The following is a 23,196-nucleotide window of genomic DNA, read 5'->3' as shown; positions in this document are numbered from 1 at the left end:
GTGCACCGAGTTTGAACTTCCAAAATGCAGTTTAAATGCGGCTTCAAACGATCCCGCATGAGGAAGAAGGGTCTTATCTAGCGAAACGATTGGTTATTTTCATAAAAATAATACAATTTATATACTTATTAATGTAAAACGCTCATCTTGTCTTGCTCTGCCTGAACTCTGTGTATTCTGGCCCTCTGCATTCTGGAAGACAAGGGGGTGAGTACATTATGTGTAAATTGTTGTTCTGGAAGTGGAATTCTTGTTCATTGCTTTTGATAATGAACATTGATTGGCATGTGATCCGACTAGCTACAAGCAAGAGAATTCACACCGAAATATAGTCTGATTGTACACTACCTTTAGAAGGCAACAAAAATATAGAGGAATTGTTTTCTCCTCTGATAGTTGATAAACCTATGTAAAACCTAAGTTGTATTTTATTTGCATTTAGCATTTTTTTTTCTTTGAACCCATCACTCCTTTTTGAAATGTGATGCATCAGTTGAGAGCCTACAAAAAGACCAAAAAAATAAAAAACAAATTCATGTCTGAAGGGACTAAGACAGCTTTGTGGACTCTAGATTTCATTTGTGTTTGATTAGACTGCTCTTCCACTATGGTCAGAGCTGTTTACGGTATACTGAGAAGTGAAAACAAACCTATGAGATTGACAGAGAAGCATTTTGTGGTCAATTTCATGTTATCATCAAAATTCTAGTGTTCTTTAGTTCAGACTGTGTGTGTCAATTAAGTCAGACTGTGAGAATGTGCGAAAGAATAGACCAGTGAATGAACAGATCATTGCTTAGCAGTGAGTTTATTTGTCAAAAGCCACGTTTGTGCGTGCAGGTAACACACAAACATGCACAGAGAATTGGCATTGAAAACCGCTTACAATCAAAATGACCACTGAAGGTTTAGCTCAATGCTGTGTATGCCAGTGTGGATCTGAGTGGGACTTTACTTGCTGCACGTTAAGATAATATAGGCAAGCTTATGTTGAGCTCTGCAGTGATGTGAAACACATTTCATAGTGAGCAGTAAAACTGCTACACTTGTGCTCTGAACTTGTGACCCAACTCTGCTCATATCATTCCAAACTTCTACGATTTTCTTTCTTCTGTGAAATAAGCAAAACGTTCACGATTGTGTTGGCCATATTAAGTAGATGATGATTTCTGCTGTCAAGCTCAAAGAAAACAAAAGTACCATACAAGTATTCCATCCATACACCATCCATGTGCTCTACTCCAAGTCTGAAGATTCAATCTTCCCTTGCGCCATACAGTTGCTCTTAATTCCCACACTTGTCATACTTGCCAAGAACACGAGAACCATTGTTTGGGGTCCAACAGCATCAAACCTAAGGGCGACGATTATGAATTTAAAACAAACTTTTAAAAGGCTGATCAAATTTCATCATGTGGAAAATCATCTTTTGTGTTTCACAAAACAAAGAAAATAATAATAGGTTGGAACAACATGAGTAAATCATCACAGAAGTATTTTAGTATTCTAGAACTGATTTCTAAAATGTCAATTTATACAACATGTAAACCATAGTTCAGACTGTAGAGTCTGATTGGATACGCCTTGTAAAATACCCGTTGCAAAACACCTATGAACACGCCTGTGGCCATCAGTCTATATTAATGTTGCTGCATTGCTTAGCAATTGTAAACAGTCTAAAGTTTTAAGCTAATGGACTATATTACCCGCCAGGAGAAATGTTTTTATAATTACATTGTTATAATTAATAAATGTAGTTATTTAATGAACATTGCAGTCTTTTCTTATACTGCCGTTGATGCCGCTCCAAAATCAATTATTAGACTCTGTTTTCTGGAATACCTGATTGTGATTGGTCAGTGGCAGCATTCTGTGGTTTATACATATTTTTGTAATAACACCAAAGTGAATGATAGAACATTGTCCTAGATAAACAATTACTCATATCATTCTGCACACTTTCTTCTCACATATTAAAATAGTTTCAACTTTTCAATTATTGAAAAGCATCCAGGAATAACAGTACTGCTTAGGGTTTTGCTATAATAACCAGCTGACTGTAGGTTATCCCATACTGAGCCATTTGAGATTCTGTGTTACACACTGATTTTATGACGGTTAAACATATTCGCTTTGCGTCAGACTAAAGAACATCCCATAACCGTGGTAAAATGATTGTAACACATGCCTGTTGTGCCTTACTGCGGTACTCTAGAATCCTCTGATGGAACTGTCAAATGTAAAGTGGTTTATTCTGCCTGGGCATCACATGCTTCAGCTGAAAACACAAGCCATTACTATTAACACGGATTTGGAGAGCAAAGACATCCCTACACATTATGTAGCAGTGAAGTATGTTTTAATCACAGGCTGGATTTAGCACAAAGGCCGCCCCCACGCTGTGTTCTGTTTACATTACGCTGAGATGCGTGAACAAACCAATTGACTGTAATACTGAAGTCAACACAAGAAATATGCACCTGCGCGTCAAAAAAAAAAAAAACCTGCATTCACACAATTCTCAAACTGCAGGCATGAAAATCTCAGCATAAAGCCCTATTCCACTTTTTTTCCTTTTTAAATAAAATAATCTGATCAATACATCCATCTTTCATGACTGTCAGACTGTCACAGGTATGGAAATAGAGCATTTATACAAGCTCTCCTCAGTGAAGTCCATTTGGATGTGTGTGTTTGTGTGAGTGCGCATGTGGTGCGATGAGTATTGCCAGATCATCCTTTCAAAGTTCATCCCTATAAAAAAACAGAAAAAAAAGTTACTGTGAACATCAACGTTACACAACAAGAAGATGTTATCATACAAAACATCACGACTGACGTGCATACGGTATAAACACAACAACACATGCAACAATCAGTTTCAACGATCTTAAAGGTATTAATATGCAGTACGGGCTGTGTTCAAACTGCATGCAATTTGTTTTTCAAATTCAGTCTTAAGGACTGGAGGTCTGCACTCTGCCACTGATGAAACAAGATTCAGACAGTGGACTTGATATCTGGTGTATCTACATTGGTCGCTACAGTAACAATGTAGGCGTCAACACAATGCCAAGAGACTTTCTTCTACAAAAAAAACACTGACAGTAGAAACTGTCAGTTTGGATGCATTTAATGCAACAAAAAAAAAAAATACAGTATTTCACACATTCACATCTACACACTAATGCTCAGCGCTCACTGTATATGACATTAAATACATGTCACAATGGCAGCTATCTGACAGGATGGAAATTCGAAGGCTAAATCAGCTGTGCAATTGTGCTGGGGGTCTCGCAAATTGTAATCAATTCCATTAAAATGTATTTTCAAGAACTGAGACTTTCTAAGCTCCTCTCATTTAGTTTTAAATGATGTCATTTATACCTAAATTAATGAAACATTTCTTGGATTTCACTCTGATCTCCCTTAAAAATCTGATTTGGGCTGCCAGTGTGAACAAAGCCATAATGCCAAGTCTAAACAGGTTTTGATGTCTTCATGCTTTCATGTTTCATCATTCAAGAAAGCATTTTAGAGGGAAAAAAAACAAAACAAAAAAAACCTCAAGCCCATTCCAGCACTTAATGGCAAACCAGAAATTCAAAACATTATAATGTTTTTTTGGTCAAACCAGGCTGGTGGGTTACAGTTAAAAAAACAAAAACAAAACAAAAAACTGAGCAGCCGTTCATCATGGTATGGAGCAGCAAAAAACATGACAAGCGGCAAATGCAGCCTCTGTCTGCTCCGGACCACACCGTTTCACCTGTGCCCTAGAAGAGAGAGGGGACAGAGGACAGGAAGTCACTTCCACCTTGACCACTGCTTGTCTTTGTCTGTTAAAGGCACGTAAATCACGCCCATCAGTGGCTTCATTTTGGTACTGCCATCCTCCAATTTGTCATACTGCTCCAGCATCTGGTTCCCTCCTGCTGGCCCCACCGGAAGAATCAGACGCCCACCTGGCTTTAGCTGGTCCAGCAACTACAACAAAAACAAACACATACATCTGAAGATCCAGATCCATGGTGAGTAAATGAATTTTCATTTGTGAGTGAATTATTCCTTTAAAGATATGACTTAAAGTACAAATAGGCATCAAAGTGTATTTGTGTTTTAAAGGAAACATACTGCTTGTGGCACTGTGGGGGCTGCGGCACCGACGTGAATGGCGTCATAAGGTGCTTCTTCTGCATAGCCCATTCTTCCATCTCCGACTGCACACATACAGACAACATTACAGAATAACACAGCTGAGCCCATAGAACTGTTCTGTTCTACTCCTATAGTGTACGGCCTGTCTCTGAATGTAAAAAAATTGTATGATAAACAACATTTCAAAAAATTCTGCGTACTGTGTACTTTTTTTAAAACATTTTGTGCAACAACTGTAAAGTCTGAGAAAAAACAGATTTAAATGTGATAACATTTGTTAAAAAATAATTTATATATACACAGTTGCGATCAAAATTATTCAACCCCTTTGACCTGCAAGACATTTTGCTGCGGAGAACAACATTTTATGAAAACAATTCAACAAAGGCATCAGTAAACTATTAAAGAAAGCGTATTAATTGCCACTGCTTTCTTCAAATTCAACCAAATATTTCCAACGAGAATTAAATCTGGAGGCTGAACAGCCCACTCAAGAACATTCTAAGCATAAGTAGATTTGGATGTATACTTTGGGATGGCTGTCCTCCGGGAAAGTCCACTGATCATCAGCTTCAGTCTTTGAACCAAAGGCATCGCAATTCTTGTCAAAATGGCCAACACATTTTAAACTAAGGAATAAGGCCGCCAGCTGTGTCTTTAGGAACTTTTAATGTCTTGGAAATCTTCATGTAGCCTTAGACTTCTTAATATAATAAAACTATTTCTTTTCTATAGCTTTTGTGAGTGCTCTGTTGACTCTCTGTGCTCTTTGCCATATTTGCAACTCAACTTCAGCACATGCATGGCCCAAGCAAATTCATTTTTTATAGAGTTTCTAAAGGCTTAACTGTGTTTAAAGGTCATTTTGTTCCCTACCATAAAAACAAGGGACTTAAAAACAACAATGTTGAGTAGGGGTTGAATAATAATGACAGCTGTGTTGTCAAAAAAATCCTATAACTCAAAAACATGACATTACATATTAAGATTATCACTTTTAATATGCCAGTAAACTGTTACAGATGCAATTTTAATTAAATCCTGGATCTTCAGAAAAGCTTGTATTTGTAAAGTACTGCAGTCTCTGAGGGGTTGAATAATTTTGATTGCAACTGCATATATAAATAGTACTGACTTTTGGCCAATCGATATCAGCCAGAATTTAAATTTTGCTGCATTACCTAAAAAATGTATACATTACAAAACACAAAATGTGTAACAGTCAAAAACAACTGCCAAAGACCAAAGATAGGCAAGCAGACCAACCAATGAGTTTGACTCTCCCTGAAGAGATCAAACTAGGGTCATCTTTCTTTACATTAGTTATAGAATCCTCCACAAGCTCCTTTATATGATCAATGCCAATCACCTTCCCCTTCGGCCCAACCTGTAAAAAACCACAAGACATCCAGTGTGATGCACACACATTAAACTACTTTCACGCTATGGAGGTCCAAACCTGCAGAAGTAAAAAAAATGGTGGAGGCGCTGTAGCCTGTGATTGTTTGGATGCACATGCTAAACAAACCAATGAAGAGTCACCAGCTTCCATATGTAAACAGACCTTTTGTAGCTGTTACTCAGAGGATTGGGCTAATTTTATACCACTAAATATGGAGAGACATTCCGACAAGTGGACAGACAGTGAGGTACAAGCCTTATTAAGCATCTGCTCAACGGAGTAAATCCACAGAGATTAGGTTGTCAAAGTGTGTGGTTGTCAAAGGCTGTAGTTTCAGCAACAGTGCCTGTAATTTTGGAAATCTTCTTAACTGAATAAATTAAGTTGAGCATTAACAATCATTTTAGGCGTATACTGGTAGCCTGCATCACAGCTGCTAAAAGGTGAATGACTTTAGCATTTCCCTTCGTGTGCGCATGCACTTTTGTACTTATTTATGTGTGCACATTGAGGGTTTTTTAGCCACCCCCAAGCCTGACTTCACTGCAAAAAAGGTGCAATGATTCTAAATAATTGATTTGCATGTTGCCTGTACAACTATTATAATAAAGCCAAGGAAGTACCAAGTATTTAAAAGAGTAAACATTCCTGGACTAAATAAATAAACAAAAAAATAAATAAAATTACAGGAATGGACAATTACATTTTTTTTTTTTTAAGAAATCAATAAACAAAACAGTAAAAATAGAAATAAATGCCAATATAAATATAATTTGACCAACTAGCAGTTAGATGAGTGTCATACTAGTAATACTAACCAATCAATATTCCTTTGTGGATTGAAATTAGACCAATCTCATGAAACTGACTTTAAAAAGTTATAACCAGTCTCAGTTTTAGGCCTCCCGATATGTTTATTTATTTTTGCAGGTTTGTTCCTCCATATCACACACAGACTGTTTAACTAGTCTATGTACAAAGGTAATTCACATGTCATAATTGTTTGCATGCCATTGCTCTACATTTAATATGCGTTTGGCAGCGAAGACACTCACCATTCTGGCGAAGCAGACAGACAGGATTCCGGAGCCTGATCCCACATCCAGAGCCTTTGCTCCTTCATACAGGTGATCATGGAGGAGCTCTAGAGCATACGCGTGCTACAGCACACAAATGAGCGTTCATCAGCGCCTACCGCGAAAAGGCCAGTAACTGCTACTACAAATGCTGCTAAAGCAGTTTAACTTACCATATGTGGTGCACTGATTGTTGCTTGGTAACCTGCACAAAATTACAAAAAACACTTTCATCCAAAAGAGAAAACACATCAACAGAATCACTGGAGTTCTACATTGTGTCTAACACTGTATGTACATTAGAAGCAGAAGACATCACTCTGCTTTGAAATCAGCTTGAAGATATCTGCACTGATTGGACAGCTGTAGATGCCATTCTGCCAACAAAATGATAACTCTGTACTGGAGCTTACCTATAGATTGTGGCGAGTCCATGTATGGATTACATCTGGAGAAGTGGGCACGGTCTGTGGCCAACATAACTTCATACACACGGTCCGATTTAATGATCCCATTTTCTGGACAAAAATCACAAGCACATTCAAACTGATGGGTTAATACCACTGTAATACAAATACTATATATATATATATATATATATATATATATATATATATAAAGCATTTCTATTATCAGTTCCAAGAGAACATTTATAGATAGCCCTATTTGCAGCTTCATAACTCATAACTCACTGCAGTATGAATATATTTTTGAAAATATTTCCACAGATGCGCCGATTGATCGTCCATGAATCGGAATCAGCCCGGAACGGTAACCGCTCAGTCTGTCGATACCGAGCCGATTTGATGTCACATTTACTGAGATTAATAATGTATTTATGTCGTGACAGATGAAGCTTGTGCAGCTTAAATGAGTATGTGAGACTTGTGCAGAAATTAAAACAAATGAGTGCAACAGCACTCACAGAAAAATATAGATGCATACTGCAGTAGAAAAATTAAATATTTATAATATGATTTAGGTACGTAACATTGCATGACAAATATGATTCGCCAAATATCAACACGACTGCAATGTGACACTATTATACAATAGTAGTTCAATAAACAAGAAGCTTAAGCCACTTACATTTTAGACACAATATTGACTGTTTTTGCTCAGTTTCATTGCAGAAAATAGTTCCAAACAAAGCCACAGCAGAACTGCTGCATGCAGCGGCGTTTCGTTAATGAATACACATTTTTAAATTATTCAGAAACCCATTCATGGGTGACTCACTCATTAAAACAGTCTTTTGCCACCACCTACTGGTGGTTTGGTTTCATATTTAAAAGTATCATTGCATTTTTCACAACATTTTTTATTTGTATGTTTAAAAAATATTTAAAACATTAATTTTATAAAATCATTTATGCATTTAAAATTCTGCATTTTGCATGCAAATGCATTTATAATTTAGTCCAGATTGGGGGAATTGTAATGTTTAATCATTTTTTATTATGTAATTTTTTTGACATTGGAAAAAAACAAAAAAAAAACATATATTTTATGTTTGTATATGCTGTCAATTATACTTCGTAGAAAGAAAATCGGAATCGACAGGTCACACTTACAAAAATAAATAAATAAATAAAAAATAAAAAAATCGGGATTCGGCCAGGAAAATTCCAATCAATGCATCTCTACTTAATGTGTTTCTATTTTGGCACTCAGCCATTTATTCACATTTTTACACTATTATTCAAAGCGAAATTAAATTCAAAGTAAGCATTTTTTAGTTAATGCATTTCCTGGGAAACGCCATGATCTTGGCACTACTACTGCCATGCTCCACTTTGTGAAAATGATGGGGGTTTTTTCTCTGTCAAGTCTTACTGTGAGCAGGTATAAAATGTTGAATCACGTTATAAAAAAAAACCTTTTCAACAATTTTGACAATGCAAGCAGCTAAGCAATAACCAATGAATCATTTAATGTTACCATGAAGGACGTTAGGATAAATAACAAGAGACATTTAAGATCATTCGTCTAGACATGTACAGTACATCATACTGTAAGCTAACGGTACGGTACAGGAAATGCTGGAGATGCGCAACAGCTTGCGGCACGCCAGCAATCCTGGTATTCAAAACTTACACACTATTAATAGCAGTCTGTGCAAATTTTAACATAGTAAAATACTACACGTTTACACTTTCAGACAGGTGATCACTCATAGACTGAAGGTCTGAGCCTTAACGTATATTATTTATCTTAATCTTTTTTAAAATTCTAACCAACTTTCACAGAGATAAAATAGTTTTGTCTAGCTAATTATTTGGAAAAGTCCAATGGGAGTGAACACTTATATATAGGCACAGCATCTCTGTCAATCGCCATGCTAAACCTCTGACCTGGATTTCCAGCAGTCATGTAAGCAATGTAAATCAATAGTGGCAATAACACATAAGGTATTTCCAACATCTCTCACATTAAGCACATTATTGAACACTCTTGGATGCTGACCAGGGATGAAAAGTCTAAAATTGCTTAGTAATCCATCTAAAAGACAACTGGGTCCGGATTAGTAATTGATCAAAATCTATAAGCGCTAGATTCTCTTGAAGAACCAGCAAGTAGACTAAACCAAATACTTGATGGCTTCTGTAGCCCAAAGTGACTAAGCACAAACTGCTTGGCACATGTTCCAGCACACAACGGTGAGAGTAACAACGACTTCCATAGGCAGGACAAGTTACAAGTTTAAATGATCAGTTTGTTCAAATCACTAACCCTAAGTAGCAGGAACAGTAACAGTAATACTTGTCTTAGCAAGCACCACTAAATATAGCACACTGACCACTTGACCTCAGTATAAGGCCAGGAGTTCAAGAGGATGGGTTACATGCCAGACGAGTAAAATTAGTCTCTCTGGCCAATGGTCAACTGTTAGATTAGCAAAATAAATAAATAAATAAATAATGTTTGATTTGAGGGAAAATCGATATTAGATAGACAAAGACTTCACTGTGTGGCTAACGTACGCAGCATTAATAACATCAAGGCTCAAAGTACTAAACTGCAGACGCATAAAGTCCGGAGTGACGTCATCATACAATGACATTAGCGGCATGTGGTGTGCCACGCCCACTGAACAACTCCAAATAAAACTGACCATACGATCCTTAAACAACTACACAGTTTAATAAATATGAACAATCTGGCGCTTAGGAAACTGCACCTTATTCTTTACTGTGCACAAATTGTACATTCCTGCAGGACAGAAAATATACACTGGATTCAGTACGCAAATGCTAACACAGGTGTTGCTGTGTCATCGATGTGAACAAAACCACATGCTTGTTCAGTTAAAGCAACACAAAACATGAACCGAAATCAGACATAATCTACATATATACAAAAGCAATCGCTTAAAAAGAGCGGATCGTTTTTAGGTGGTTTGAGAGTGACGATCACATATGAGACTGCTAGCAGCTAGCTAACAAAAATAAAGAGCACTGACGCGCATTGCAAGTTTTAAACAGCAGCCACCATGTGCCTGTCTGAAATTATAACCTACGCAGGAACAACGCTCGGATGGAGTCATGCCATCCAGACAAGCATCAGCGCACTTTCCCCTCAGCTGTAACGCGATGCTAGCTCACAGACGCGCACTTTCCTTCACTTCGATGACGTAAACAAACCTCCGTTACTAAGCTCTAGAGTAAGTATGACTGACTTTGCTCTTTTAACCATGCAAAACGGGCAAAACTCACTGCGGAGGTTGTTGACGAGCTCTGCATGGCTCGCTCCTCCAGATTTCCAGGCCATTATTAAACACACTCTGCGGATCAGGTAGAGTGCGGCTGTCAGCGCCGCGCCTGCGCACACCGCCCTTCCGACGACCGTTACCACTTCCAGCGCGGATACGTCACCAGACATGTCCTGCAATACGCTTATCAATTCACTGCTGCGTCACTCATTCTGTACGATATTTTCTCATATGATCGTATTTGTGCACATTTTCGGGTTTGGAAATACTAGCAGTAGAGTCGCTGTGCTGTGCGCCGCCAACAGGAGGAAAGCACCAGCGCATTATCGCGTGACGTAAGGAATTATTAGGGTGACAGATTTGGCACGTTTTCTTAGTCCTGAAAGAGAAGCATTTCTTGATTTCTATGATTAAGTTGAGCTGCTATTCACATAAAGCAAGCAAACGAGTGTCTTCTTTCCTCTGATTTTTAATTGAAACATGACGCACAAGTGTGGCGTAATTTATTACGTCACTACAAAAAGGCTAAAATATTTACCTTGGCTTGGTATTTAAAGAATATATTTTCAACTTTTTCATTTTGTTTGGCAAATTCTTCATACATAAGCAAAAATTTATGGGCTCAGTTCCCACTCTTTCACATTTTCTGATTGAGATTGACTCACTGCTCACATCTTTTTGTTTGACTAGCAATAATAAATGTGTCAGGTTTTTGGAAATATATGAAAAAAATTATTTCTATTAACTCTGATTAGGTTTAGATAGCTTTCCTTCATTGCTCTTACATTATTATTATTATTATTTTACTATTATTATTATTATTATTATTATTATTATTATTATGTAGTCATTTTTTTAATATTTTTTCCTTATTCTAAGCAACATACCCCCTTACTGTAATTTATTTCTCCTCTTCTTACTTCTATCTTCTTTACATTGTTAATGTTCTCCTGAAGGTGATTGTATATTTCTTCTGTTTGAATAAAAAAAAAAAAAAAAAAAAAAAAAAACCTTGGCTTGGTATTCATTTTCTTTTAAAACATATTTTTTCTGTTGATAAAATCCCAATTAAAGTGGCGAGTTTTCACAAGCAGGCTTGGCAAATAATCTATAAGCACAATTTTACACCACATCGGGATTTTCTGTGGAATAATAGAGATATCCTGTGTTTAAAATAAAAATTCTTTAATCAGTCATGGTATGACAATGGAATACTGTCATATCATGACTGTTAAACTATTAAATATGTGTTAGTCAGTTGCTTAATGAACATGGTTTGCTTTTGTCATACTCAGAATTCCTGTTATTTTTCATGCAAGTTCTTCCAATATTACGCAATTCTGCACGTCCCATTAACGCTGACCAACAATCACTGAAAAAAAAAACAAAAAACAACTGACTTGTGATTATATGAAATTTATTGGTGATTTTAATATCGTTAAAGATAAAAGTAGTAATAGATATGTCAGAAAAATGTTAAAGAAGAATTATGTGCCATGCTCAACAACCTTTGGTCATCTAAATATGAAAACACTGAGTAGAAGATGGTCAATAACAAACAAGTTTTTCATAAGTAATTAAGTAAAAGAGGTATATTTTAAAATATTGCACAGAATTTACCCTGTTAAAGAGTTATTTGAACAGTTCAAACTGGATATGGAAAAATCTTGCGATTTTTGTGGTGTTGATCTTTTCTTTTAGGGTGTATACTCAAGATTATTTTGGGTAGATGTCTCTAACTTAATTTCTAGGACATTTGTAATGTATATCATTACAAATGTCATATTGTTTTTTGGATGTCATATTTGTTTTTTGTACAAGATACCATTGATTCAAAAAGTACAATTGCTTTTCTTACACAACTAATTATTTTACTTGGAAAATATCATATTCATGTAAAGAAATGGGCTAAAGATAAGCCAAATTGTGAACATTTTATAAAAGAAATTAAACAATATGGTACTACTAATACTAATACTACTACTAATATTAGAAATAGAAAAGCTAAAAAGACCTATGAACCACTATGTCACTATAATTTGTTAAAACATTTCAATAATAGAACATAATACATAATCAATTAAGGCATTTAAGTACTTTTTAGAAAAAAAATATTACTGGTGTACATCTTGAGACAAAACAAAGACACAGATATATTTTAAGATCAGTTAGTGCACGTTTCTTACGGTTGAGTTTAGACTTACATTTTAATCTGGGACTAGGCTTAAGCCTTGTCTGTGAAACTGGGGGGTAAATGTTGACTTTTTTAATACCTGGCATAGATCTATTTTTATTTTTATTTTTTTTAACCTACGTACATGCACTTGTTTTTGCTTTCTTCTCTGTATACCCCTTTTCAAGTATATATATATATATATATATATATATATATACACCTTGGCTTTGTGGAGAGTCACTTAATAAAATGTAAACAGAATTAGAGACTACCAGGGAAAATTTCATTCATTTTCTGTGACGCTGATTTAAAACGATACGTATTGTGAAAATTGCTGAATGAATAAATATGAACACAGCAGCGTGACAGTGTTATCAAACGAACAGAATCGCGTTTGGTCCTCTGAGGCCGCCGTACTAGGCAAACGGCAGTCGGAGGCGGCGGGATACATTGCTACATGTGAAGCACACCGTACTGAACAACAACACGACAACAGTGAGACCCAATGGATCCAATAGCCAAATACATCTCGCAGAAAATCAGCAAGACGCGGTGGCAGCCTATTTCTCCAGCTTTATTACAGCAGCCTGAAGTGTTCGCCACAGGATCCTGGGACAACGAGGCAGGAGCGCTAGTTCAGATAAATAATCACAGCACATCCCACAGCGGTGTTTCGTTGTTACTCATCATTCATTGTGTGTTTGCAGAATAACAAAGTGTCCATCTGGTCTGTGGGAGATCATGGAGTCTCAAACATGGACGGAGAGTTTGATGAAGAGCCGCAGTTATTGTGTGACTCAAAGCATGACGGGGATGTCATGGACCTGCAGGTGAGTGTCAACACACACACTTACTCCTTATACTGCATGCACATCCTTTCAGTCTCATGACATGTTAAAAACTTGATCCAAAGAACTTTTTTTCCATATTACATTGAGAAAGAATGTGTTATGTTCAGAAAACAACACTGGTTTGTTGAGTAGGGAATATCAGAGACAGTTGTACCGTTCACTACATGCAAATCCACTTTGTAATACTAAATACACAAGTAACTTACATAAATAATACAGGTGCATCTCAATAAATTAGAATGTTGTGGAAAAGTTCATTTATTTCAGTAATTTAACTCAAATTGTGAAACTTGTGTATTAAATTAATTTAATGAACACAGGCTAAAGTAGTGTGATGATTTTGGCTCACATTTAACAAAAACCCACCAATTCACTATCTCAACAAATTAGAATACTTCATAAAATCAATAAAAAAAAACAGTTTTAGTGAATTTTTGGCCTTCTGAAAAGTATGTTCATTTACTGTATATGTACTTAATACTTGGTAGGGGCTCCTTTTGTTTTAATTACTGCCTCAATTCGGTGTGGCATGGAGGTGATCAGTCTGTGGCACTGCTGAGGTGGTATGGAAGCCCAGGTTTCTTTGACAGTGGCCTTCAGCTCATCTGCATTTTTTGGTCTCTTGTTTCTCATTTTCCGCTTAACAATACTCCATAGATTCTCTATGGGGTTCCGGTCTGGTGAGTTCGCTGGCCAGTCAAGCACACCAACACCATGGTCATTTAACCAACTTTTGTTGCTTTTGGCAGTGTGGGCAGGTGCCAAATCCTGCTGGAAAATGAAATCAGCGTCTTTAAAAAGCTGGTCAGCAGAAGGAAGCATGAAGTGCTCTAGTGACCCTTCCTCCAGACTCTAGGACCTTGGTTTCCAAAAGAAATACAAAACTTGCTCTCATCTGAAAAGAGGAGTTCTTCTTCTTCTTCTTCTTCTTCTTCTTCTTCTTCTTCTTCTTCTTCTTCTTCTTCTTCTCCTTAGCCCAGGTAAGACTCCTCTGACTTCATCTGTGGTTCAGGAGTGGCTTAACAAGAGGAATACGACAACTGTAGCCAAATTCCTTGACACGTCTGTGTGTGGTGGCTCTTGATGCCTTGACCCCAGCCTCAGTCCATTCCTTGTGAAGTTCACCCAAATTCTTGAATCGATTTTGCTTGACAAGCCTCTCAAGGCTGCGGTTCTCTCGGTTGGTTGTGCATCTTTTTCTTCCACACTTTTTCCTTCCAGTCAACTTTCTGTTTACATGCTTGGATACAGCACTCTGTGAACAGCCAGCTTCTTTGGCAATGAATGTTTGTGGCTTACCCTCCTTGTGAAGAGTGTCAATGATTCTGGACAACTGTCAGATCAGCAGTCTTCCCCATGATTGTGTAGCCTAGTGAACCAAACTGAAAGACCATTTTGAAGGCTCAGGAAACCTTTGCAGGTGTTTTGAGTTGATTAGCTGATTGGCATGTCACCATATTCTAATTTGTTGAGATAGTGAATTGGTGGGTTTTTGTTAAATGTGAGTCAAAATCATCACAATTAAAAGAACCAAAGGCTTAAACTACTTCAGTATGTGTGCAATGAATTTATTTAATACACGAGTTGAATTACTGAAATAAGTGAACTTTTCCACAACATTCTAAGTTATTGAGATGCACCTGTAAGTGAAATATTTGCGTTTAGCTACGTTCATATCTTTATTTTCTTGCGTAAATCTAGATCTATACCTAAAATGTAGGCCTAGCCTTCTTGGTAGCAGTTTCAAGCCATGATTTAAATGCAGCATTAAAAGAAAATGAGGTATTTAGTTTGTGGACTTGTTTGATATGAATAAAATGTCCTTTGTTTAATCTGTGCAGTTTCTAGATCATGACAGGCTTGTTTCTGCATCATCAAGTGGGGCTGTGAAAATCTTTAAGCTTCAGTCTGACTGTCAGGTATTTATTTGGTTTGTTTGCTTAATATTTGCATCAGTTTAATACATTTCATTATGCACAGCAAAGTCTCACCATTGCGATTGTGACGTTTAGGCTCTGTCACTGGCTCATGTGTGGGAGAGAGCTCATCGTTACTCTTGTGATAATGCACCCTGCACTGCAATAGTGTGCAAAAGCCCTGAAATCGTGTCAGTGGGTGAGGACGGCAGAGTTATTCTTTACAAGGCAGATCAGACTGAAGTTCTCCGTGTTATTGGTAAGTGTTTTTTGGCTTTTTTTTTTTTGTAGCATGGACAAAGATGTACAAATATGTTTTTTATTTTCTTTTAATGCAAAACAGTTTGACCTAAAAATAGTTGTTCCATTATAATATAATACCCCCCCTTATGTCCTTGTCATGTTCCAAACCTGTATGATTTACTGTTATCCATAAAACAGAAAATATGATGTTTTTCTGTACAATGAAGATTGCTTGCAAACAAATGACAGAAAAAAGTACTATGTGAATTCCAGGTTTTCTCGAGCATGTTATAGGTGTAAATGTGGAACAGCAGACCTTAAAAACCTTCCCTTCAAGATAATAATTTAAATGTTCATCACACAAAGATTCAGAAGATTTGGAAAAAAAAACACATAAGTCTTGAACTTGCTTTTTGAAGCTTTACTACTTGAATTGTCATTCCTTCTCTCTATGGAGAGAAAGCTTTGAGAATCTGCTTGTTTTTTGTGTTTTACTCAAAAAAAGTAAATTCATACATTTTTGGAATGATTTTCAATGATTTTTTGTTAACCTGTAATTACATTTGGCATGCAATGCATGTTAATAGGACTGTGTTATTTTCTTTCAACAGAAAATGCAGATAGCAGTACAATTCATGCTGTTACATTTCTAAGGACGACGGAAGTTCTCACTGTTAACTCCATCGGTCAGCTGAAGATGTGGGACTTCAGACAGCAGAATGACAGTCCTGCACAAATTCTCTCTCTGTATGGTGCACTCATACTAGTTTAAAGGCCGGGACACACCAAGCCGACTTCAAAGAACTAGCAGCGACAGAAGCCGATGGTGTCGTCATCTCGCATCAGTAGTGTCTGGAACAAAAAGCTGCACTTGAACACGCCGCTCAGACTACAGCCGACTGCAAACTAACACATGCGTTCTGTGCATGTGTGAGAAGATTTAGCAGTCTATTTCAGCAGTTTTTAATAGTATATATTTGTCATTCAGAAGAAGAAACCAAAACAATGATATACAAGATACATGCATATATACGAAATGTAAACAAATGCTTACCATTTTGAATATCAGTTTTGTGGATAACTTAATTTTAAGCATCTCATACTGTTTTGAAAATATTCATATATTAGAAGAGTCTTCGTTTACTTACTCGTTTTCTTCACTTTTGCTTTAATTCTCCGGCACTCGTATGAGAAACTCCCCGATGGCCCTGGCGCCGATTCAACACGTTCAATCAGGCAAACTGCCACCGACATGAGCCCATCGAGAGCCGATGTGTGGAACACACCAAACAAACTAGCTCAACAGACGCTGGCCAACAGCTCGACGGCCGACTGTCGGCTTGGTGTGTCCCGGCCTTAAGAAACCATATTAGCATTATTCTTTGAAGAAAAACTGTATTTGTTTCAATTTCCAGAACTTGTCTGTACACCCCAGAATGAGAGATCATACTTTGCATAAAAATCTATATTTCTAGGACCACTGTGACTTTTTCATTACTTTCCAAATTCTTATTAAATTCTTATAAATATTCTCAATATGTACTTACACAAATTGCTGATTAACTGTTCAAATAAACACAGCACTGCTACATTTTTTCCTTCCAATATTTTAACATCTTACAATAAGAAATTAACATATTTGCCAGCATTTTGGGTTCTTTTGACATTCATGTCAATATCACAAAGTGGTCTTATTTATCTTAATTCATTTTAGAAAAAAGTTGGTATCTTTTCTTTTCTCTTCTCATGTTTTTTTTTTCTTTCATGCTGATGCAGCACTGGGGACAGAGTGCCCTTGCATTGTGTGGATAAACACCCAAACCAGCAGCATATAGTGGCCACAGGAGGACAGGATGGGATGTTGTGTATCTGGGATGTGAGACAGGGCAATACACCCTTCTCTCTCATAGAGGCCCATTCAGCAGAAAGTGAGTACCCATTGAATTCAATACATTAAAAAAAATGCTTGAGTTCTGCAAACAGATGTTCAGAATAATGGCCTTGAACTGAAAGTCTGCATGATTCCTCCATGCATACATTTGATTTTTTTTTTTTAAATAAATGTTTTGGACCTTCCAGTGTAATGGAAAGTTATCTCTCTAGTGACTTTCCTGATCATTTAGTTCTCTTCAACTCACCCTGTTTATCTGCTTCCACTTTTGAGTGTAATATCCACATCTCAACATCTAAAAAAAACAACTGATGCATAGAACCGAGGACCCACCCTGAATAGTTTGTTTTTTGATGATCTGTTTCACTAAGATGTACATCACAACTTTAAATTACTTACACAGTGTCAAGAAAGTAAATGGGTCTTGCGGGAGGAATGACCTTATTCATGAATAAGGCCAGTTTAAGTTTGCAAGAATCTAATATCATTACTGAGGACAAAAGAAATTGAACAATGTTATTCTGTGCACATGAAATGTCAATATTTGATGATGTCAAATATTAAATTGCATAAACCTGATAATTGGTCATTAGTACTGGCACTGATTCTGATCTGTTTTCTCTACAGTGTGGGAAGTACATTTTCATCCATCAAACCCAAATCACTTGTTTACATGCTCAGAAGATGGATCTCTGCTCCACTGGGAGACGACTTCAGGATCAGACATGAGCACACTCTTACAGAGTAAGCCAAGATTACAACTATGATAAAATAAATAACAATCTAGCTCTCTGTTTTTTGATCTGAAATATTTTTAGTGATCAGATTATTATGATTTAGTTTGCACATTGTGTTTTTGCTTGACCATGTAAATGTGTCCCTGCAAAAAAAAAAACATTCTTCCCATTCATTAAATTGTAAACTAAAACTAAAATGATAAACTTCCACATGCTGATGTAGATCTATTTGAAAAGGAGAAAAGTTGCCAAATCAACCAGATGCATTTCCACCTGTCATGTCTTATATGCCATACAAACACTGCAGCTAAATTTGGTGGTCAGTTCACCATTTATTGCTTCATCATATTCAGTACACACACAGTCCAATAATTAACAGGGTTCCTACGGGATTTGGAATTTAATTTAAGTATGAAGTATGAAAAAAAAGAGCAGAGTATGGAAAAGTATTTTTGTTTCCAGACTTTTGCTTCTATTTCGTTTTTTATAATAGAAAATTAAGAATTTAATGAAAATAAATTTGTACAAGAAGTGAGATTTCATGGCAGCTGTTTAGTGATTCTTTAGTGATTGTCAAATAAAACTGAATGAATTCAAGGTGCACTTTTCATTATACAAAATGTAAGTTATAAGCCGTGTTGAGGAAAGTTAATTTTAAAAGTAATGCATTGCAATATTGAGTTAATCCCTAAAAAAAATTACTTATTGCGTTACTTAGTTGCTTTTTATGAAAAGTAATGTGTTACTTTACTTTTGCATTACTTTTTAAATCTGGGCAGGGCTTGCTTGTTCATTTTTAATATAAAAAGTTCTATTTTTGTCAGATGTAAAAGCCTTTTCACACCAAAAGCCTCAAGCTTTGAGAAAAGTAAATTCACATCTGTACAGTAGAGCGCAGAATAAAAAATGTCAACTCTTCAGCAATAAAAATAAAGAAAAACAAATGTTAGATTATTTTGAGTACATTTTGCTTATTAGTATGGTTAAATTGAATCATCGAAGGTCAGCAGCAAAGACACTGGTTAATAAAATGGGATGCATAAAAGATATTTGTGTTATTTAACATATTTAATTATTGCAGGTTTGCGTCATATTCTGAGTTGAATTTCACTGTTTTTATTTATTTTGAGGAATACTGAATCTGTTTTTTGTGAGTGAGATGAATTAATCCATGTTCACATTTATTCTAGAACTAACATCTTACTCCCGATTTCTCTCAATATAGGGACAACAGAGCTTTTAATCAATAAATGGGGGAAAAAGTAACTGGCGTTACTTATTTGAAAAAAGTATCTCAGATATTTTCTTGTCAATTAAAAAATAATGCATTACTTTACTAGTTACTTGGAAAAAGTATTAATGTTGCCTAATTTGCATTACTTGTAATGCGTTACCCCCAACCCTGGTTATAAGCATTTTGGGTTTCTTCTCACAATATTCTTAGCACCGTATTATATAGCCTTAAGAACCTTTGCAAAGATAAAAAACATAGAGACTTTTATGTGCGCACAAGAAACCATTAAACTTAGCATACAGGACAATGCACCTATTGTGCCATCAGCCCATTTCGCGGTGTGGTTTCTTGGCCTCTACAAAGTATGTGTTACAAAGTACCAGTCTATTTTATAAACCCTTAATGGCAAATTTTATGAATCAGCCCATTTCGTGTCACGGTCTCTACCCTGCCACACAGGATGTGTTATATTGGACATTAGGCCATTAGAGGTACTACTGCAAGAAAAGCCAAATTTTGAGCAAGTAGATCTCTGTTAATTCATGTGCATCCATTCTGTTAATTTATTCATAGTAAGATGGCAGTGATGCACAAAGGAAATAGGTAATATATATCTAGAAACTGTAATGCGTAAGCATTACAAAAAATTCCCATGTGCATGTGATTTTCTCATGGGCACAAAAAAGTATCTGTTTCTGTATCTTTTATCTTTTTTTTGTATTTTAGGAGCTCTGTATGTTGTCACTTTAAGAAAATCACTGAAAAAACCCTGAGAAAATAAAAAAAATATGTACAAATAACTGTGCTATATACCAAATGTAAAGCTGAAAATAATGATCTGTGAACTTTTTATGTTCAATTTGGTCTGAAAATTTACTGAGAGATTTGAAAATTTGAGTCTGGAAAAGTATGGAATTTTGATATAGAAAAAACCCTGCATATGTGTATAAACCCTGAATTAATGAGAGTGACAGTCGCACTCTACTACCGAAAAATTCAGGTAGTAGAAACCGTATTTGCAAAATTGGTTTATAATAAATGGACATAGCGACAATATTCCCATTTTTCTTGGTGAAATCTCATCAATGGGGATCACAAGTGTCTTTTTTAAGCCCTCTTAATTTGTAATCAGTATACACATATTTTCTTTATTTTATTGTGTTTTGATATTGTATGTTTATCTAATTTTTTGATACCTGGTTTGTTTTAGGGGGCTGGAACAGCAGGGTCGTCTCGCATAGTGCCGCACCGCTGGCAGGGGAGAATGACTCTGTGGTCAGCGCCTGGCTTGCTGGGGACTCCAGCAAAAATAGACTGGAGGCAACCCACATCCTGCCCAGCCAGACACTGTCCGTCAACAGCCTTGATGTGCTTGAGCAGTGTTTAGTGTGCGGGACCGATGGAGAGGCTGTGTACGTCCACAGACAAGTTCCTGTTTGATGACTGACCCAAAATGTTTATGAAAGAGAATGCTTGGCATATTTTTATATACTTATTTGCTTTGTTCAGTTGGTTGATTACACAAGAATGATTAAGTCATTAAAATGGCAATGTGTACAGCCTTTCTGTGTCAAAAGTTTTACTCTTCAAGTTTTGGATGCAGTGATGGGGACCATAATAAAAGTTGATCATACTTCTTTCAGAGTTAATTGACCTAAGTGGTGTTTTGTAAAGGCCAATATTTACTTGGCTATAATGAATTCAGTGACCTATTCATAAAATTTTGTTTACCGGAGTACATTTTACAAGAGACTGTAAATTTTACCACCTTTTGCAATGTGATATATCAATATCATTAGACGAGTAATGGTGTATGCAAAAAAAAATACAGATTTTTCATGTTTTAAGCTAAAAACAATTACACTGTTAACTTACAATGCTGGACTATTTTCCTTTTACCCCTAGTATGGCTAGTAAGTTTGCTTTTTGACTGACCACATGATTTGCACTGATAGTGGTAATCACCTTTTGTGTGACGCTGCTTTGATGGCTTTTGATCCACAAGAGCTGCCTTATGCAGCCTCCATGCAAATTGTCGGGTTTTGAGACAGCAGTGGTGGAGCTGATGGGCAATGACCAAGCTGAAGGGAAGACCAATCTTACCCCAGTGTCAGTGTGTGCAGTGGAAAACATTGCAGTCCCAGTTCATACGTCCCTTGTTTACACTGGCAAATTACTGCCTCACCTTAAGTTGTGAGATCAGCTGTGAATTTGTTTCTGCTAAAGGGATCCAGTTGTTTAAGTATCTTTGAACTCCAAGGGCAGATAGGAATCATATATTTACTGCAGTGAGGATAGTCTTCTCCTAATAAGACATATCTGGAAACAATTTCAGTGACTTCCTCCAATTTAGTGATGATTTCTGAATGGTGCACTTCCTAATGCATATTTCAGAGCAATACCCCACATCCTCATTGGTGCCCACAGAAACATGAAATGTTTAAAGTAGCTACCTGGTCTAGGAGCTGAAATAGGAGGCTTGCAAGGACTTGGTGGTTAAACCCAGTTTAAATTACTCGACAAAACATCTTGGGGAGATAACTTACCCAGTTCACTTCTGGAGGCCTCGTGAAGTTCTGGTGTGTTAGGTACACTTTGTGGAGATCCTTGCTGCTCTTACGTGCCACTAGCTAATGATGGATGTGCTTGTGCAGCTACAGGATGACTCACAAATCATGTGGGAGGAGATGTAGGTGGATCCACAGATTTTCCTACCTCGTTCTGCAAGGATAGTGAAAAATATTACATTTTCAATATGTTGAAACTTTAACGCAGTCCAAACACACCCCAGACTTTTGCGCTAAACTGGTCACATTACTCTTGGACACAGATTTCTGACAGATGTTCAGTGAACCCCCCATAAGCCCAATTAAAAACAACTTTAGGGCCATCCCTAAAAACCATTGCATCTACCCCCTCGTGGTGTACACGGAGTACAAGGGTAGAAGGATAGCAGCCACTTTCATGTCTGATGGATGTGAAAGGGAGCAACGCTAAAACTCTTTTCTCCCAGAATGAAGTTGTGTACAGTTGCATTTAACAAAGCCCTTTGTTTTTTCCTGTAAGAGATAAAGTGCTTACTTTGCAACAGTACATTTCATTCACAAAAACATAAAAAAACAGGTTTCTCAGGCAGACATGTAGCAAGAAATTTGTCATTCAATACCTGCCCATTAAGGTACGAAAGATGGAAGACCTAAAACCAAGCGACTCCTGTCTAGCCTAGCAAACAGCAAATTACACTAATGGGACTCCCTCATTCTAATCATCTTTTCTCAAAGTACATTTTAATGTCTGATGCCAGCACTCTAAAGCACCCTGCAATTTGGGATGATAGGTGCTGGACACCACATGAGACACCCCTAGAGCTTTCAGTGTATTTTGAGAGATTTTAGACAGGAAATTTGAATCTTGATCAGTTTTATTTAAACCTTTTTCTTTTTTTTGGCAACTCAAAAGTAGTGAACCCTGGCCAGAAGAAGGGTTACACTTAATTTTGTTAGTCCCCTTTAAAAATTCAGTTGAATATAAGTATTTTTGCAACTACATGTCGCCTAACTCTCATTATGAGTATTAGTAGAGTGTTAATAGACTGTTAGTTTAGGGTTAGGTTTAGGGTTACTTAGAGTTACTGTCAGTAGAATGTCAGTTGGGAGCCAATCAAATAAAGTGTCAGTAGATATTAACTATTCTATAGTACAATCGGTAGAATGTCTAAAGGGGACCATCAAAATAAAGTGTTACCAAAAGAGGTGTTGGAGCAGACATTTGTAAGTTTTAGTCACACCAATGATGGACTG

At 36.6% G+C, this 23,196-nt stretch overlaps 2 protein-coding genes across 3 annotated transcripts; one reads left to right on the top strand and one right to left on the bottom strand.

The window, feature by feature from the left end:
* Positions 1-789: 789 nt before the first annotated feature.
* On the bottom strand, positions 790-10,517 carry pcmt (protein-L-isoaspartate (D-aspartate) O-methyltransferase). 2 transcript variants are annotated; one of them, XM_051104472.1, is made up of 8 exons: positions 10,353-10,517; positions 7,050-7,154; positions 6,810-6,841; positions 6,616-6,720; positions 5,425-5,545; positions 4,135-4,220; positions 3,770-3,987; positions 790-2,754 (listed from the first exon to the last, which is right to left on the bottom strand). In XM_051104472.1, exons 1-7 carry the CDS (start codon positions 10,405-10,407, stop codon positions 3,808-3,810), a joined length of 684 nt encoding a protein of 227 aa, XP_050960429.1. In that variant the 5' UTR covers positions 10,408-10,517; the 3' UTR covers positions 790-2,754; positions 3,770-3,807. The 2 variants fall into 2 exon arrangements, with proteins under 2 accessions (XP_050960429.1, XP_050960428.1); XM_051104471.1 differs by having other exon boundaries at positions 3,818-3,987.
* Positions 10,518-12,926: 2,409 nt separating this feature from the next.
* On the top strand, positions 12,927-21,040 carry nup43 (nucleoporin 43). Its single transcript, XM_051104522.1, has 8 exons — positions 12,927-13,146; positions 13,232-13,354; positions 15,217-15,294; positions 15,388-15,550; positions 16,146-16,281; positions 17,311-17,462; positions 18,053-18,169; positions 20,607-21,040. The coding sequence occupies exons 1-8, from the start codon at positions 13,030-13,032 to the stop codon at positions 20,834-20,836; spliced, it is 1,116 nt and encodes a 371-aa protein (XP_050960479.1). The 5' UTR covers positions 12,927-13,029; the 3' UTR covers positions 20,837-21,040.
* Positions 21,041-23,196: the final 2,156 nt, after the last annotated feature.

Source organism: Labeo rohita, unplaced genomic scaffold (assembly GCF_022985175.1).
Source record: "Labeo rohita strain BAU-BD-2019 unplaced genomic scaffold, IGBB_LRoh.1.0 scaffold_73, whole genome shotgun sequence".
Classification (NCBI taxonomy): domain Eukaryota; kingdom Metazoa; phylum Chordata; class Actinopteri; order Cypriniformes; family Cyprinidae; genus Labeo; species Labeo rohita.
Note: the sequence above shows the minus strand (reverse complement) of the source record. Positions and strands in the feature narration are given on the sequence as shown.